The 16692-nt window shown below is 38.6% G+C and overlaps 1 protein-coding gene across 5 annotated transcripts; it reads right to left on the reverse strand.

Moving 5' to 3' along the window:
* Positions 1-8766: 8766 nt before the first annotated feature.
* On the reverse strand, positions 8767-11614 carry LOC148022859 (uncharacterized). 5 transcript variants are annotated; one of them, XM_087695142.1, is made up of 3 exons: positions 10919-11614; positions 10397-10739; positions 8767-9783 (listed from the first exon to the last, which is right to left on the reverse strand). In XM_087695142.1, exons 1-3 carry the CDS (start codon positions 10944-10946, stop codon positions 9207-9209), a joined length of 948 nt encoding a protein of 315 aa, XP_087551268.1. In that variant the 5' UTR covers positions 10947-11614; the 3' UTR covers positions 8767-9206. The 5 variants fall into 5 exon arrangements, with proteins under 5 accessions (XP_087551268.1, XP_087551269.1, XP_087551270.1 ...); XM_087695143.1 differs by having other exon boundaries at positions 10397-10725; positions 10894-11614; XM_087695144.1 differs by having other exon boundaries at positions 10397-10725; positions 10919-11608.
* Positions 11615-16692: the final 5078 nt, after the last annotated feature.

Raw genomic sequence — 16692 nt, forward strand, 5'->3', positions numbered from 1 at the left:
CATTACGCATGATAGATCTCATGGACTACTCTATTTGTCACAGAGGGAGTACATTCAATAAAGTCCTTGAGCGCTTTTGTATGCAGGATGTTAAGCCTACTGGCTGTCCATTACCTTCTCATGTGAAGGTTTCATAGGACGATTGTCTGTAGATAGACGAGAGATGTCCCAAGATTCCCTATGCATTAGCCATGGGCAGTCTTATGTATGCCATGATAGCCACCCGTCCAGATATTGCTTTTGCAGTTGGGGTTGTGGAGTGTTATATGGATACACCTGGCAAGAAACATTGGGATTCCGTGAAGGGTATCATGAGGTACCTGAAGGGCACAACAAATATGTGTATTTGCTATGGCAGCTAGGATACAGGAGTCGTGGGGTACACTGACTCTGATTATGCAGGACATGCAGATAGTAGGAAGTCCACTTCTGGCTATGTATTCACTTATGCTGGAGGGGCTATCTCTTGGATGTCCAGGGTGGGGTAGAAGTGTACGGCCCTTTCTACTACAAAGGCCAAGTATATTGCAGCCATAGAGGCTTGCAAGGAGGCTATCTGGTTAGGCCGTTTGATGCAAACCTTGGTATGACAGATGCTATGCCTACACTGCATTCGGATTCTATGAGTGCCATTCAGTTGGCCAAAAATCTGGCCAAAAATCCGGTCTTCCATGCAAAGACAAAACATATTGAGGTGAGGCATCACTTCATTCGCGAGGTCATTGAGGACAGGTCTGTTGACATTGTCAAGATTCCGACTGCTGAGCAGAATCCTGTCGACTTGCTCACAAAGAGCCTCACTATAGAGCACTTTGCATTTCTCAGGAGATTGATGGGTGTTGGATGAGACGACGCCTTTTTCCTCATCTTGTTGTACATGTGTACATGTTGTCCTATATTTTCTTTTTCTCTCTCACTGGGGCAGATTCACCTTTAAGTGGGAGGCTGTTGGGGGGTAAAGGCATCTCCGTCTAGCCGCTCGTGTATCACTACACTGACAGTACTTGCCACTGCACATTGCAGGTGGCGGACGCCCATCACAGTCACTTATTCTTTATTCTTTTAGTGACAGTTTGAATAAAGGAAGGCCCGACCACACATTGTGGTTATTGGAGTTTCCACTTTGAGTTTCACTCTCACTCTTGCTCTTGCTCTCCATCCGCCATAGCTCTCACCCCCAAGCTTCTTTCTCCTGGGTTCCACTTCCCTTTCATGAAGAAGGTGGGGTAGAGCCTTTGGTTCATTCTTTGAATATGTTGAATTTTGATTATCATAGTTATTAATAAGGGAGTCGACGATGGGGCCAAATGCGTGAACCCTTTATGGACATATACATCATATTTTGATGGAGGATCCACCAGGGGTCCCAATAAGAAAGGGATTATTGGGATAGTCATTAGAGATCCTCAATGTAGAATCATGATAAAATTAGCTACCTACCTTGGGGTAAGGTTTACTAATAATATGGCAGAATATAGAGCCCTAATCATGGGATTGAATATTGCTAAGGAAGGTGGTATTCACCAGTTACTTGTAAAAGGGGATTCCTAGTTGGTTTTGAATCAATTGAATGAGATGTACATAGTACGGAATCCCATTCTTCGTATGTATTATCGTGTTGCTATGAACTTGATTAATGAGTTTGAAAGAGTGTCTCTTCAGTTGATTCCATGGTATTGGAATCAGTTTGCCAATTCATTAGTAACTTATGCTTATGAAGAATTTTTTTTCAATTGTGGTCCTAGTTTAGATCTCTCCATTGATGATGAGATATGACCTAGTTGATTATGGGGACTTTTATCACAGAACATGCTTTATATGGTAGGCAATGGTTAGTATGGGTAATGTAAAGAGTATTCGAGACCCATTTAGTGTTGTTATCTTAGACATTTTATGCATACACCTTTTGCAGCATATGCAAGAGGTATGGGTCATAACCTGATACATCTAGTTTAGGGTTGGGGCCCCTCTTTTCTCCTTGGAACGGAGCATCTTGTTGTATGTTAGTACTATTCCAAGGAGGGATGTGTATAATCTGTATTGGTTGTTATGTTAGGTCAATGTTTAATGATATATTTCTTTAGGCCAAGAGGGCCATGTATCTGTTTGGTGCAGGTACATTTAATAGTTTTTTGTTTTAGGGTTGTACCAAAAAACAAGTCTGATGGATTACTTAGAGCGAGTCCTTTTTTGCACCACCAACACTTCTTATGGCCAAGTTGAGGTGATATCCTTCTTTTATGCATTCATTCCCTTTATGTTGAATGGTTATATGTATCTGTGGGGATTTTTCTTTCTTTTGTTGGGGACTGGTAGTCAAGGCATGAAGTCCCAAAGTTTAGGCTATGTATGTTTGGGGAGGTCCAAGTAGTTGTTTTCCTCTTGTAAAGGCATTATCGAGCATTCTATGAAATTTTTTAGAAGGTAGTCCTAGTGAGCCTATCTTGCTAGCCTGTGCTAGGAAGCTTGCCAAGTTTTTTTAAAAAAAGAGCAGAAACAATGCATCTATTCGAAGATTATAATATACGAAGGTGTGTAAAAAGGGGTTCTAATCCCTGAACAAAACAAAATAAATTAAATGAAAGAAAAATCAAAGAGCAAATAATTATTGCCTTACAAAGGCATGGTAGGTTCCTCAGGATGAGTCAAGACCCGGGGGGCCAATGCCTTGTCTTCCTAAGGGTGATGTCTAGTAGGAAAAAAAAAAAGGATGGTTGGAGTGAAAATAAAAGTGAGCCGAAGAAAAAAGGATTTAGTGTCACTTTGCGAGAGCTTGGTAGGTTCTTGGGTTGACAACACCTAGAAACAATGCCTATATTGTAAATTTTTAAAGCAAAATTGTACACAATTGGCACATTGCTACCAACTTTTTACATTAAGTTAATGCAGATGCAGTGTTCGTTGTTGCTATTTTTGGAGGACGGTCCTTGCAGGCTAGCTAAGAGATGTTGGTACAAGGAGGTTCTTATATGAGGGGAAGGTGGAGTTTTAAACAAAATCTGATAGATTTTCTTAGTGAATCCCAACCATGACCATCTAAAATCTAATGTGGCATGACGACTTCGTAAAAAGAAAAAGAATCTATCATTAAGAAGAAGAAGTCAAAAGCCACATCACCATTAATGGAAATGGAGTGGAGACTAGTAAATATGAATAAGGAGAAGGAGATCAAGTGGTTGATTCGACTGCGTGTTAGAGATCTCTTCATAAAGCAGCTTCCAACCATGCTTCATTTTATGTCAGGTTCTAAATTAGCAAGATGAATTGGCGACTTGCCATGGCTTGCAAATTGTCTTTAAATAATAATAATAAGGATTCTTTTTGGACAACAATATCTCTATACATCTTACATTCATGCTATAGCATAGCTCTTATCTTAGAACTTTCATTTATGCACAAGATATCTTGATGGAATCATTATCTAAAGTAATGTCATGCCTATGTTCTCAAAGAAATTGCATGATTGTCAAAATGACACATACATCTAGGTACGAGAGGCTCCTCCTTTATCAAATTTACATATGCTTCTCCTCTATTTAGTCAAGCAATTATAATCCTTTGGCTTAAGGCATATGCATTGTTACAAGCTTTCAAACCTGCAAACCAAGGTAATACAGTCAGGGGATACACCTTCCAGAATCATTTTTTTAAAAGGAGTCTGTTGCTTCTTCATGAAGACTCTACCCAACATAACCAAGAGATGTTTCTTCTTTTGAAATATAGGTTAATTTTCATGGCTTGTATGAAATGATTTTGATTGCATTAGGCTAGGTCATGAAGGATATAGGGAATATAAGTGAGATATGTATTAGAATGTATCTTGAAAAGGCTTTTGATATGACATTGTTACCAACATGTACATGAAATGACCATCAAATTGATGTATATAGTTGATATACATAAATAGTTAAAAGACTTTGAGTTAGTAAAGAAAATAAAATAATAAAACCGCTTTTTTAATACGATGTGATTGGGGAGGGGGATGAGAAGAAGTGGGGGGCGTGCTGTTTTCTGGTAGAGAGAGAGAGTGCAGAAAGAAAATGCCCCCAAAGGCCAAAGGCCATGCCCACACTAACTTGGCCTCTATGTTTTATCATCTAGTGCTCTCAGCTCCAGTTCATGGCGCATTGTCGCGGTGCTCGATTCATGATGCGAAAATTTATGTACATCTATCTTGAAGTGTTGAACGGCTAGGAACTTATCATGCTTTGATTTGGCACTCGATTTTTTTTTGAAAAATCTGCAATCACTGTGAAGGTCGATCTTTTGAAGAAATTGTAATTCCTATCTTCCACGACTACTTAAAATTGTCAGATCTGCGTATTTGGCTTCCATCGACCTTCCATTTCTCTTTAAATTTTCATTAGTCTCATTGACACTTATCTAGCATTTTTGGATGTTTAAATCCCGCTCTCATTGGCGACCATGGGATAGGGCAACTTAGCCTGTCGAATCCACGAACTGATCTGCACATTAGAATCATAAAAAGCATCATGCTACCACAAAACAAAATACTCAACAAAGCACAAGAACACCTCTTGCCCTACCCCCTAACAAGATCAATGTATGAAAATCCTCAAGGGATAGGCCAATTATAATCTAACAGAGATCCAAAGCTAGTCACTAACCAATTTCTCTAACACAAACATGCTAATAAGGACTAGCAAAGGAGTCATCCTAAGTGGTGATTTGACCTGCTTATCGGACCTGATCTGGAACTCCTATTAGGCGAGGACTCCTATAGCCTCGTCTTGCATTTTCAGATCCTTTTATCTTACCACTTTTTGATACTTCTGGACTTGATACTCGAGCATGTAAAAAGAAGGGTGTTGAGTGTAGTGACCCAAGGAGAATAGGGCATCAACCTCAAGTGTCCTAACTCGATACCCATGACTGGCCAAAGACCACGTCACTTTTAACCAGGTTACCAAGCCAACTCCTAAGAGTTGTTGCACTAGATAAGTGATATTGGTAACTAATTCCTACGATTTTCTCTAGCCTTCCTTGATACTTGCAACACTCGTTCATAGTAGTCCAACTAATCTAATAACCAGAACTCAGTAAGCTTGTTTAATCTTACACTTCGTCTCTTAAATATGCACAGCTAGGTCTTTATTTTGGGCACTAGGATGCTAAGCCTAGGAAAACTACGGCTTCTCTCCATCTTTCAGGGATAGCTCCTTATAAATTGCTCCTACCATTCTAGTGGCGGTTTATCCAGGAATTTTTGTCTTTGACTTTAAAAAGATTTGTTTCAAGGTATAGACCCCATGGATCTATCTGCACATCTCCATTTAAATTCCTTTTAGGTTGTTTCTTCTCCACCTTTTCATAATTATTTCCTTTTATTTATTTAATCAATAGCAAACATTCAAGATAAATCATCTAACGTTCCACAAACCTATAAACTTTAATTTTCCATTTTACGTCTCCCCTCTCCGTATTGCAATATGCATCGTTGTTTCTTTTAATGCTTAGATAATTAATTGTTTTTGTTTTGCGAGAGAAACGTCTTTTCTTTCCTTTTCTTTATTAAACACCAATTAGGATAAAAACAAGTTCTCTTTGCACTCTTGCATGGACACATACATATTTTATTTTAAATCCCCATACTTCCCCTTAAATGATCAATTATTCCTAGTGGCCCTCCACTCTTGATTGTAATTATCATCTAATTTCTTTAAATGTGAATAAAATGTGGATGTTTAATATAGATGTTGAGGCTTTCTCTCATGCCATCATATAACTAAATTATTAATTTTATATTACTTATAATTTAAATTAAATATTGTAGTTGTTTCTTGACATTAGCAACTATTATAATCCATATTTTTACCCCTCCATATGTCATAGATTAGTACACAGTGTATACTCTTTATTCTCTCAAAATAGAAGCACCATGTTTATATATGAATATTTCCCTTAAGTAAAATATCATTAAATTATTGTTTCGTTTATTTTAAACCTTACAAAAATTCATTAGCACATCAGAAATTATCTTTTTAACTTTTCATGATAAATCCACATTTTTTTTGTTGATAGAGAAAACATTTCTTTTAAATGAAAACTGTTATTTTTCTTTAAAAATAACTATTTTTGAATGTTTAAATATGTTAAATAATCTCTAAATATTATGAAAAAATTCAATAAAATTTTAAAATTATAGCCTTTATGGAAAAAATATCATATATCATAATAAATTAACCAAAATTTTTATAGAAATTCATTTATGCCATTTTGAGCCATTTTAAAGCATTTTTGACTATTTTTTATTTTTAGAAAATAAAATCAGATCCACATAAATAAAACAATCATTCAGCATAGGAAATCAGGTCTCAAGACATTTTCTAAAAATGTAAACTGAATAATTTCTCATGCTATATCATTTACTTTTGTTAAATAGAATGTGGCGCGTACTTGTTAAAATGCGGGTCATCCTTGGAGGCTGCGTCCTTTTGCAGTCCAGTCAAGGGAAGTCTATCTACCAACCAATCATCTTGATTGCGACCTCTTCACTTTTGTCTCTCCAGGACTCCCAATTGGCCAATTGCTTTTGTAGAACTAGGAATAGCCCTTTATAACTTTAAGGATTAAACTCTATTGAAAAGCTTAATTGAAAACCATGGTAATTGCCAAGAAGAAGGCGATGAATGAAGGGGGAGGAGAGTAATGCAATATCCTGTCAATTTGGGCACCAAATTGTGCACGGAGTGGAGCAATTCGAAGAGAAGAAATTCTTCTGCCTGCCTATAACTTTAGATTATACCAGTCTATTGAAGCTCTAAATTGGCTATTATAGAGAAGGCATGGCGATGAAGAAGTAGAAGAGACATGGGGATTCCGTTGATGTCTGCAATGATCTTTCATCTTATTTAGGCTTCCATGGAGATGATTCTTCATTCTTTACAGCGAATCATTGAGTGTAATGAGGCACCCTCTCTTCTTGCTTGACGTTTTGTTACCAAGCGCCTTCTCTTTTTGTCATTGACATTGCTTTTGCTTCTTCTTCTACATTCTATTCAATTTTGATTTCATGGCTTGTATAAAATGATAAAATTTGAGAGAGAGAGAGAGAGAGAGAGAGAGAGAGAGAGAGAGAGAGAGAGAGAGAGAGAGAGAGAGAGAGAGAGAGAGAGAGAGAGAGAGAGAGAGAGAGAGAGAGAGAGAGAGAAGACGAAGAAAAAAAGGAAAAAAGAGGAGAGGGAGAGAGAAGGAAAAGAGAGGAAAGGGGGAGAAGAAAAGGGGGGGAGAGAGGAAAAATGAGGAGAGAAAAAAGGGAGAGAGAGAGAGAGAGAGAGAGAGAGAGAGAGAGAGAGAGAGAGAGAGAGAGAGAGAGAGAATTAGATATAGGGGATTGGAAGGGAGAGACAGAGAGAGAGAAAGGGAGAAGAAAAAAATTAGAAATTGAGAGCGAAAAGAGGAGAGAGAAAGAGGAAAAATGGATTGTTGAGCGAAGTTGATGTGTGATGCTATACTATCGCACAGCAATTCTGCTTGCCACTTCAGGTAACAAAGCTACCCTAACCACAAAGCAGCCTAGCGTTCCATGTGCAGAAAGCACACAAGAACGCTACCAAGATTAAAATGACATTCACTTTAAGTTCTAGCCTTGAATTGGTTTTGACATCTCCATTTATATCCTCAAACTCTCTCGCATTAATTATTCCTTACTTTGTGATAGCCTTGAATCTCTTAGAGCCTATGTGGTGTGACTTGTGATCCTACATGCATTGTAACTACATGTGCATAGCCTATGCTAGGTGGATCGAGGCGTGAGTGAACTAAGAGTGAAATTTAGGACTATGCCTTAGTGGTGCAAGTGGTTGAAGACAAGTAAATGTATTACTACTTGAGATCAGGGTTAGATGTAGTGCATGCTTATTCTAATATACCTAAGCATGGTGGGTTGGTGTGCATGTGATTTTATGTTTAGTTATGGTGTGAATATTAAATGAACAATTCTAGTGGGTCAAGTCTCAAGTTGTGCCCAAGGGGGTGGATTAGTGCTTTGTGATGACCTAAGTTGGGTGTTAACAATAGCCTAACGGCACTCAAGGGTTTGAGTATACAAATGTTGTAAGTGTAGTTTCTTAGGTTGAAATGCCCTAGCTTGCTAATGTGCACATTCCATTCGACTACAATGGATGTTAGGATGCCAATGTGTTTGTGCCTAACTATGGGGTATGTAAGCCTATGAGTGGTAGATGGTGCATACTTAAGGTGAAGTGTTGGTACCTAACCCCATCAGAGAGGTTTGTGTGGCTTAAAGGAGAGGTGTGCATAGTGGGCATGCCTAACCCTAGTGAAAACGGGGTGTGTCTTAAGTATTCACAAGGGTGGTTGTCAAATGCCTATGAGACGAAATGTGAGTGCATGTATTGCTTGGACCTAGGCATCCATAGAGGACTAAGTGCTCATGATATGGAGGCAACTCCCGGTTAGGAGTAAGAGAATGGGGCGTGCCTAACCCTAGTGTGCAACGCACCTAAAAAGGATCAATCGACGAACAAACCCTTTGTCAAGCCTAAAGCCTACCTTACCAATATTATCTCTTTGGGTATATCTTTAACATCGATGTTTGTCCATTAGCGATGAGCTTCCGCAGGCTTACGTTCAATATGCTAGTAGCTGTGGGGCTTATTTGCTCGCATCTTTAGCTATGCATAATGGGTTTTGCATGCTACCCTTGTACACTAATCATTCTTTCATTTAACAACACCTTTATGACAACAACATTTGATATAAGAATGGTAAGAGAAGGTCATGATGGACGTTGGAATCCATTAATGGCGGAGGACTCAGATGATATAGGTTCTCTCCTCATTGTGGAGAATTAATTCCATCAATAGATCTCACAATATATACTCATGGAAAGAGAATGCCATGATGGACAGTTGGTTCCATGATGGATCACATTCATAGAATATCATGTGTGGACAATGAATTCTAGTGATGGATGATGGTTGATAGGTTGTTCCTCTTCACATCAACACCCATGGAAAGAGGACTGACAATGTTAGACAATGGATGCAGTGAAGGATGGTTTAGACACATGCCATATGGACACACATTAATAGAATACCATGTTGATTCTATGAATGATGATGGCTGTATGAGTTGCTACTCTTCCAAAACAACACTCAGTGGAAAGAGAATTGGCATGAGGGACAATGGATGCTTCAGAGGGTCTTCCTCTTCAGATTGGATCAAACTGGAAACAGGATGTCATGATGGGCAATTGTGTCCAGGATGGAATGTAGGTCGTGGTTTTCTGCTGCTGGGTTGATTTCAGGGGCAGCAGCAGCTGCAGCTGCAGCAGCTGTGCTGGATCCATCATCAGGGCTGTCCAACAGCCTGCCAATCCCGTCTCTGAACTTCGCCGCCAGCACCTTAAAGAGCACAGCATTCCAGGCATTGCGCTGCTTCTTGGATATCCACTTCCACCCCAGCTTTGGCTCCACACTGATTGCCACCATAGCAAAATGCACACTGTTGTCTGATTCCCTCATCACTGCCCACACCATGGAGTTCCTCAAGCTCCCATCCCCTCCCACCTCCTTATTCATCAGGCTTCCTTGTTCCACCCCACTGCTTACCAGCCTCAGTATCGCCTCGCCTTGCTTCGCGGTCACAACATTCTCTGCAGCCATTATCTGGTCCTGGATGTGTGTGTAGAGAGCCATCCTTTTCTCCACTGCATATATCACTTCAGGGAGCACCATGTACCTGACATGCAGTGTTGCTTTGCCTTCTATCTCAGAAAGCACGCGTTGCTCGTCTCCACTGAAAGAATCAGGCCATTCCAAGTTAAACATTGCGACAATTGTCAATGGGACAGATCACAGTAGCATATAATGAAGTCTACATGCAGTTTTTTTATGTAAATGGAGAACAGGCAATAACTGTAAGTAAAGATCTAAATTTCCAAGTATGATGCCACCGAATGGAAACTGAAACTAGACTTGATCCTGCGCAATTGAACCTTCAGCTCTGCCATTAGACTAGAGAGTTTTAAGGAGGACACTCAAAACAGCCATGGCAAGACTAGATCGCAGAGTTCAAAGACAGATTTAGAAAAATATGACTAGATTTTCCCTTGTGCAATCATCAATGACTAAGGCCAATATCTTTTTTCATTGTTAATACCTGAAAGCATTCATGATAGATAGCTAAAGGAAGTGGTAGAACAATACAGAATTGCCTGTACTCATTTGTCTATGATAGATAGCTAAAGGAAGTGGTAGAACAATACAGAATTGCCTGTACTCATTTGTCTTTTTGTTCTTTTTTCTGTGCATGCAGCACTGAAGCCATGTAGGCATAATGCCCACTAGAAGAGGAGGCAAAACCGCAAAGGAATAAATAACAACTAAAAGAAGAAGGGAACAGAAAAGACCTTAATAAAGTATTTGTAGTGTTTTCTAGCCAGTAGAGCTCATGGAGAAGGGAGGTGGGGAGGTGGGTGTTGGTGATGAGATGGTAATGGTGGGTGGCTGGGGAGGGGTCTGCAGGATGGGGCTGATCAGTCAGCAGAGAGGAATCATGGTAGCCCACCCTCCTGCTGATTTGCTGCTGCCACACTAGCATGGCCCCAAGAAGGGCCACAAGACAGGGAATCACCCACACTAGTAGTATAGCTCTCATCTGCTGGCACTTCCTCCTCCTTGGCCACCTTCTCTCTGGCACTGGTAGGGTTGCAGGTTGTCTTGCCAGTACCCTGCTCATCTGCAAAAACCAGACTATAAATTTGGTGTCCATGAGCACACCTTGCATGCATATGATAATACCTTTGAATTCTTCCAGAGTATTGTGAGCATTAAGAGGTTAGAATTTAGCAGGAATTTTTAGAAAATGAGATTAGACAGTAGCTGAGAGTAGAAACCAGGACTTAACAAGGAAAGAGGGCGGCATAACAGACCTTCGCCCTGAAGGAGCTTAGTGACCATGAGCTATGGCTTTCCTGTGGAGCTTATTATATACACAACCATGAGCGCCACACTTGGCCTTTCACCTTCTCTCCAGGAATCCAATCGATTGGTTTGGTTTGCATGCCCTTGCATGCTAAAATGATTTCAATTTTCATTGTTTGTGCCTACCACATGCCCTTTGTACCATTTGTGCCATCATTTACCACTAATAAACAAATTTCAAGGCCTGAATTTGATGGGCTGTCATGCCTGTCTTTGGTTATTTTTACAAAATGCTATACACAATGTGTGTGTGTGTGTGTGTGTGTTACATATTGAAATGCTATATGTGTTTTCGTATCGCTATTTTTCCCAATAAAAACATGTTTAAAAATTTGCATTTGTGAAATCTCATGCCTTGTTAACAATATTGTTTTTCATTGTTCACTATCTTTTCCATTAACTAATGTAGATTTCCTAATAGTCTCGGAGTTAATCTACATATTTGAAAGGTACTTCAAAAAACTAATTGTCACATTAAGTATGAGCCACATTATGTGTATACGTCAAAGGCACACACTCACATATCCAATTTGGTTAGCGCTATTTCACATGATCCATATCCACATCGCCTCACATTGATGCAACCATGCAAGGAAAGACGATTCATCTTTATGCAAGTCATTTGATTATTTCCCAAACATAAACACAGATGACACCAACACATATGGACTGAAGCTTTCTTCACTACATCATTTATGGCATTTCTAAGGGTGTCAAAAGTTGTTTTGTGATTTGCAAACCTTGGCTTACAACTTTCTATGATGTCCATCTTTTATGACATGATGGACAGTGAAGGTTAAGATCCAAGGTTTACTCCATAAGATGATTCTAGCATGGGACTATCAATCATTGTCCTTAAGTGCAATAATATAACCAATTAGATGGCATCACTAATGTTAAATGCAAGGACCATGCACTAGAATAAACCTCATATTTGTTAGATTAGAGCATCCAATGTGACTTTAAATAACTTTCCAAGAATGACTTATAGACATAAACTAAATTCAAAAGTAAACACACATTTTCCATCATCATCATCATCCATCTCTCTCTCTCTCTCTCTCTCTCTCTCTCTCTCTCTCTCTCTCTATTTTTGCTTTTGCCATCTATTTGCAGACCAATTATATATGTAAGTATGTGTAACTTTTAGATGCAATAAATATATAAAATGTAAGAAACAATATCCTAATAGAAGATTGTCCTATTTCAAGTCACAATAACTTAGTGGGAAATCCTTGTGCACTTTTATATCATGTTCTCTCAAAAGCATAATCATGCTCATATGCAAAAATATACGAAAGTAAAAATCAAGGGGAATCAAATCCCAAACATACTCAGTGTGTCTATTAATAAGAACTATGTCTACAAAATGAACAAAGAAACCATAGATATTATAGGAGAGATGGGTGTTTTCCTTGCAATGACAACCCCCCCACCCTCTCTCTCTCTCTCTCTCTCTCTCTCTCTCTCTCTCTCTCCACACACACACACACACACACACACACACACACACACACACACACACACACACACACACACACACATTAGAGCTTAAGTAGCTTACTACTTGACATTAGCATGGTAGCTTTGCATTAATTTTGCTACGTAGTAGCAATCATTTTGCTCCAAATTGTAGAGTATTAATTTCCAACACAATCTACATGGAAAGGAAAATAATATCAAAAAATAAGATAATTGAAAAGTTGGCTTGCAATACCTTTTTTAAAACCCTCTCAATATGACCCTTCCATTCATGATAAGAGAATAGTGGATAGAAGAAAATCCAAGGTACACACTATTGGCTTATGGTCATATGCATGATTCATTACAATTAAGCCACATGAAATCAATACAAAGTGTCACTTAGTATCAATGAGAAACATGCAAAGAATTTTTTAGTCTTCATTTTAGTTCTAATGGGTGGAAACTCTAAAATTATCGTCGTCTTCTAGAGCTCATATACTGATAGGGTGAAGAACCTTGTTGGTTATACACAGGCTTATAACACCAGAACATTGCAACTGTGCTTGTGGAGGCACCCCCATTATCAGATACCTTGATGTTAAAGCGGTTAAACATGTATTGATCCAATGGGAACGAAGGGACCTACAAAATCGATTGTCCCTCTTTCGTTGGAAGCACTTTCTCATATGCTTATTGGCCACAGTCACAAAGGAAATGTACCTTCTGGTAACTCAAAATCATATTGAAAAATGCTGGTGTAGGCAATTAGTTGAAACACCTCAAGTACCTCTGATACATACGTCTCTGCAATGTTGAAACACTGGAGTAAGCAATAAAATGTGTTACAAGTGCTCTGTAAGAAAATGTATAAAATAAAAGTACAGCTGCACTGTACTTGGTCTTCCAATCCGGGTAGAATTTTACACACAGACCCATTGATATAATCAAGAATGTCATTGGTAGTCTATGGATCTGCCAAAACCTACTCTGCAAAAGTGGAAATATCCATGCACGTGTTGCACACAAAACTTGGTGACACACATGCTCGAGCAGCCTGATCTAATGGCAGCCTGTGGGATGTTTGGAACCAATGGATTTTTCCTTGGAGCATAGAATGTGGTCTCTCATGCCTCAAGACTACACCGCATCAAGTCATGCCCCCATAAAAAATACAAGAAGCTAGGTAGGCAATACATAAGAGTGTAAGAGCCAACAAAAAAAATGCAAATTACATAGAAAAACACTGTAATACATTGTTTATGTGCATGATGAGAATCTAAAACCTAATTGCGATCCAGTTTTTCCTAGGCCATCTGCACATAAGACATCAGGAAATTCGATTGATCCTTGTGAACCTTAAAGATGACAAATGCCAAAATACTCAAAAGTATCCTACAGAGAACAATAGAGATTGATCACAATACATCTATATTATTATGAGGTTCTAAACTTGAGGTCATGTAATATTATAGTAGCATGTTATGCTCGAAGGTACATGTGTGATAAACTAGAGGCATCAAAACATGAACATATTCAATGGCCAATACTGTACAAGTAGACAGGGATGCAACTATCCATTGACTTCTGAATCTAAAGTTCAAATGCCGAATCAAATGAAAAACCACTTGGAATGCTGCACAAGAGTGGGAGGAATCTCCCCCATCACTACACTTTACACAAAACATGTTGATTGCACTGTTGCAACACATATCTGCAAACAGATATACGAATGCAAGAACCTGACACAAACTCATAGATTGCACTAGGCATAGCACAAATTTACCAAACATGAACCTTATATGCAAGTCATAACACATATTTGGAAGCACGAATCCTACATGCAAGTCACACAAAAATAGTAGATTACATTGAAAAAAACATATTTGCAAACACAAACAAATCCGTTATCAAAGCAATAATGCCCACCCCTTCCAGCAACAACAAATAAACAAGGCAAATGAGCAAATAGTCTTGAAAATCCAAAGAAGTATTTGTGGGAGTAAGATTTAATGAACAACCAAGAGAAATCTACCACCTTAAACTAAAAGCCATCTAAAACCATGAAAGTGCATTTTTAGCACCTTAATAATCTCCACCAATTGATCAACCCCACTTTCTCCATGAGAAAAAATGAACATGTAACAGAGTGTATAGAAAAGTAACTTTTGAGTATAAATTTCAGAGAATATTTTTAAAAATTGCTAAGCAGATTTGTACAAAGGTGAAAAGAATAACAGAGCACATAGAAAAGAACAAAAATGAACATCTAATAGAGTGTATAGAAAAGTAACTTTTGAGTATAAATTTCAGATAATATTTTTAAAAATTGCTAAGCAGATTTGTAGAAAGTTGAATCTAAATCTGTAGATTTATATTGTAGATTACTCGTCTTCACCTAGATGCTCATCTTCACTATCACCAAAAACCATTTGGATGTTTCTACGACAATGCTTCTTATACATTACTCGAGCCAAATTGTTCCTACGTTCAGTACCTCTACCCATATTATTGGTCTCTACATCATCCGCTTCAATTTGTGCTCGATTGACCACCTCTGATTTTGACATTGGTAGAACTGCATGAACTTCAAATAAGGTGGATGTTGATGTACTTGTGGTCCTACCTCAAGGTTTATTGATTTCTTGAGGGTTGTTTCAGCATCCCTTACCCAATCCATGTCAAAGGTGTCACCATGTAGTATGCAAATATTATTAGATCTGCAAGAACTTCGAGAGTGAAGTTCCACTTGCTAACCTATGCAAAGCTATGCCAATACGGGTTTGAAGTGGTATGGCTCATCTCATGCGAGTGTTTTGCTTCCCAAACACAGCAGACAACTTGCCACAAAGATAGTGGAATGTATCCCTACTAACACAAAGGTGTTTCTTGAACATTTGGGCTATGTATGAACCCATTAAAGTGGCTTGATAAAGATTTTGGGCACGTGGATAAGCCCAACATCGTCGAGTAAGGTGAGCTCGACAATGATTTAAGGTCTTTTCCTTCATCACCTTGGCAACAATTTTTGCCTCATAAAGCCATGCCTTTGCAATATCATCAACTTCCTCTGATATATAATCTAGCATGGCTAGCATCATAACAGATATCATCAAAGCACAATACAAAGCCATCTCTCTACTACATGTCATAGATTCTGCATTTGCAAAATCTAATCAAAACTTGCTAATCCTAAAGGACAAATTTGAAGATACACATATAAAAACTCAAATTGAGTTGTATTTTTCATACAAAAACACAAAAATATAAAACTGGAAATTTATGATGTCCATTTAGCAAACTCAATAGATACATAACTATTGAGTTGCATTTTACTAAGAACCAAGCTTCAAATTAATAGTAATTCAAAGTTAGTATACTTTTGAAACCAACATATGAATTTTTGAAGACATATGTAGAGACATTTTACAATATTGAGATTAGAACACCAACATGAGATTAAAATTAATCTTCAAACTCCCATTACAATTCAACATTGCTACACTAAGTAGGCTTCTTAGCTAGCTCTAGAAATGCCACCATGCTACCATGCATGGCTTGAAATATATCAAGTTTGTAGGATTCTATTACATCCCGTCGCTCAGATGAATCTTTTAGTTGTCAGATCAGTGTTAACCATTGCAGATAGGTAGTCATCAACAGCGGGCTTGCGACGTGTGCGATTAGATCCCAATATCTTTTGTGCATTTTCTACAGATGTACTACCTTCAACATTCCCTTGGGATGCTTCTCCCTCTACATTCAAGTTTTCTTGTGTGGAAGAAGCGTGGCTGATGCATGTGACATGAGTTCGGCCATGCATGTACTCATCCACTACATCATACCACTTACATGTTATCTTCCTATCATTGCCCGAGATTGTGTTGTGCTTTATCTTGCTTGTATTGTTGATACACACGGGTCCACTTCTTCCTGCAAGACTCACTATCCTTATCAAAATCAAAATACATGGAAGCCAACTATGTGGCGATTTTGCCCCAAAGATCAACACCTTGTTTTTGAGGCTTGTTGAACTGGTCATTCATACTACTATGAGCATGACCTAGCCACTCAACCCAAAAATCCTTCCAAAAGTTGTTCTTTTTTCCTTCTCCATCCTCCTCATTGTCTATGTCATTGGTCATGGCTTTCTTTCCTTTAGTCTTTCTCTTCTTAGGGAGAGGAAGGGTAAGTGACACATTATTGGGTGCCACTACACGCTTCTTTGTTCCCCGAGAGTTTGGAGGTCGTTGAGGTAATT

Source organism: Lygodium microphyllum, chromosome 16, assembly GCF_053477565.2.
Source record: "Lygodium microphyllum isolate KBCC chromosome 16, Lygodium_microphyllum_v1.1.10, whole genome shotgun sequence".
Lineage (NCBI taxonomy): Eukaryota > Viridiplantae > Streptophyta > Polypodiopsida > Schizaeales > Lygodiaceae > Lygodium > Lygodium microphyllum.

What these genes read in the sequence shown, in the direction of transcription:
- LOC148022859 (XM_087695141.1), bottom strand. Translation starts at nt 10,773, where the DNA reads ATGCAAGGTGTGCTCATGGACACCAAATTTATAGTCTGGTTTTTGCAG. An exon ending in ACTACAAATACTTTATTAAG is followed by an intron (nt 9,784 to 10,396) that starts GTCTTTTCTGTT and finishes TGATTCTTTCAG; the next exon opens with TGGAGACGAGCAACGCGTGC.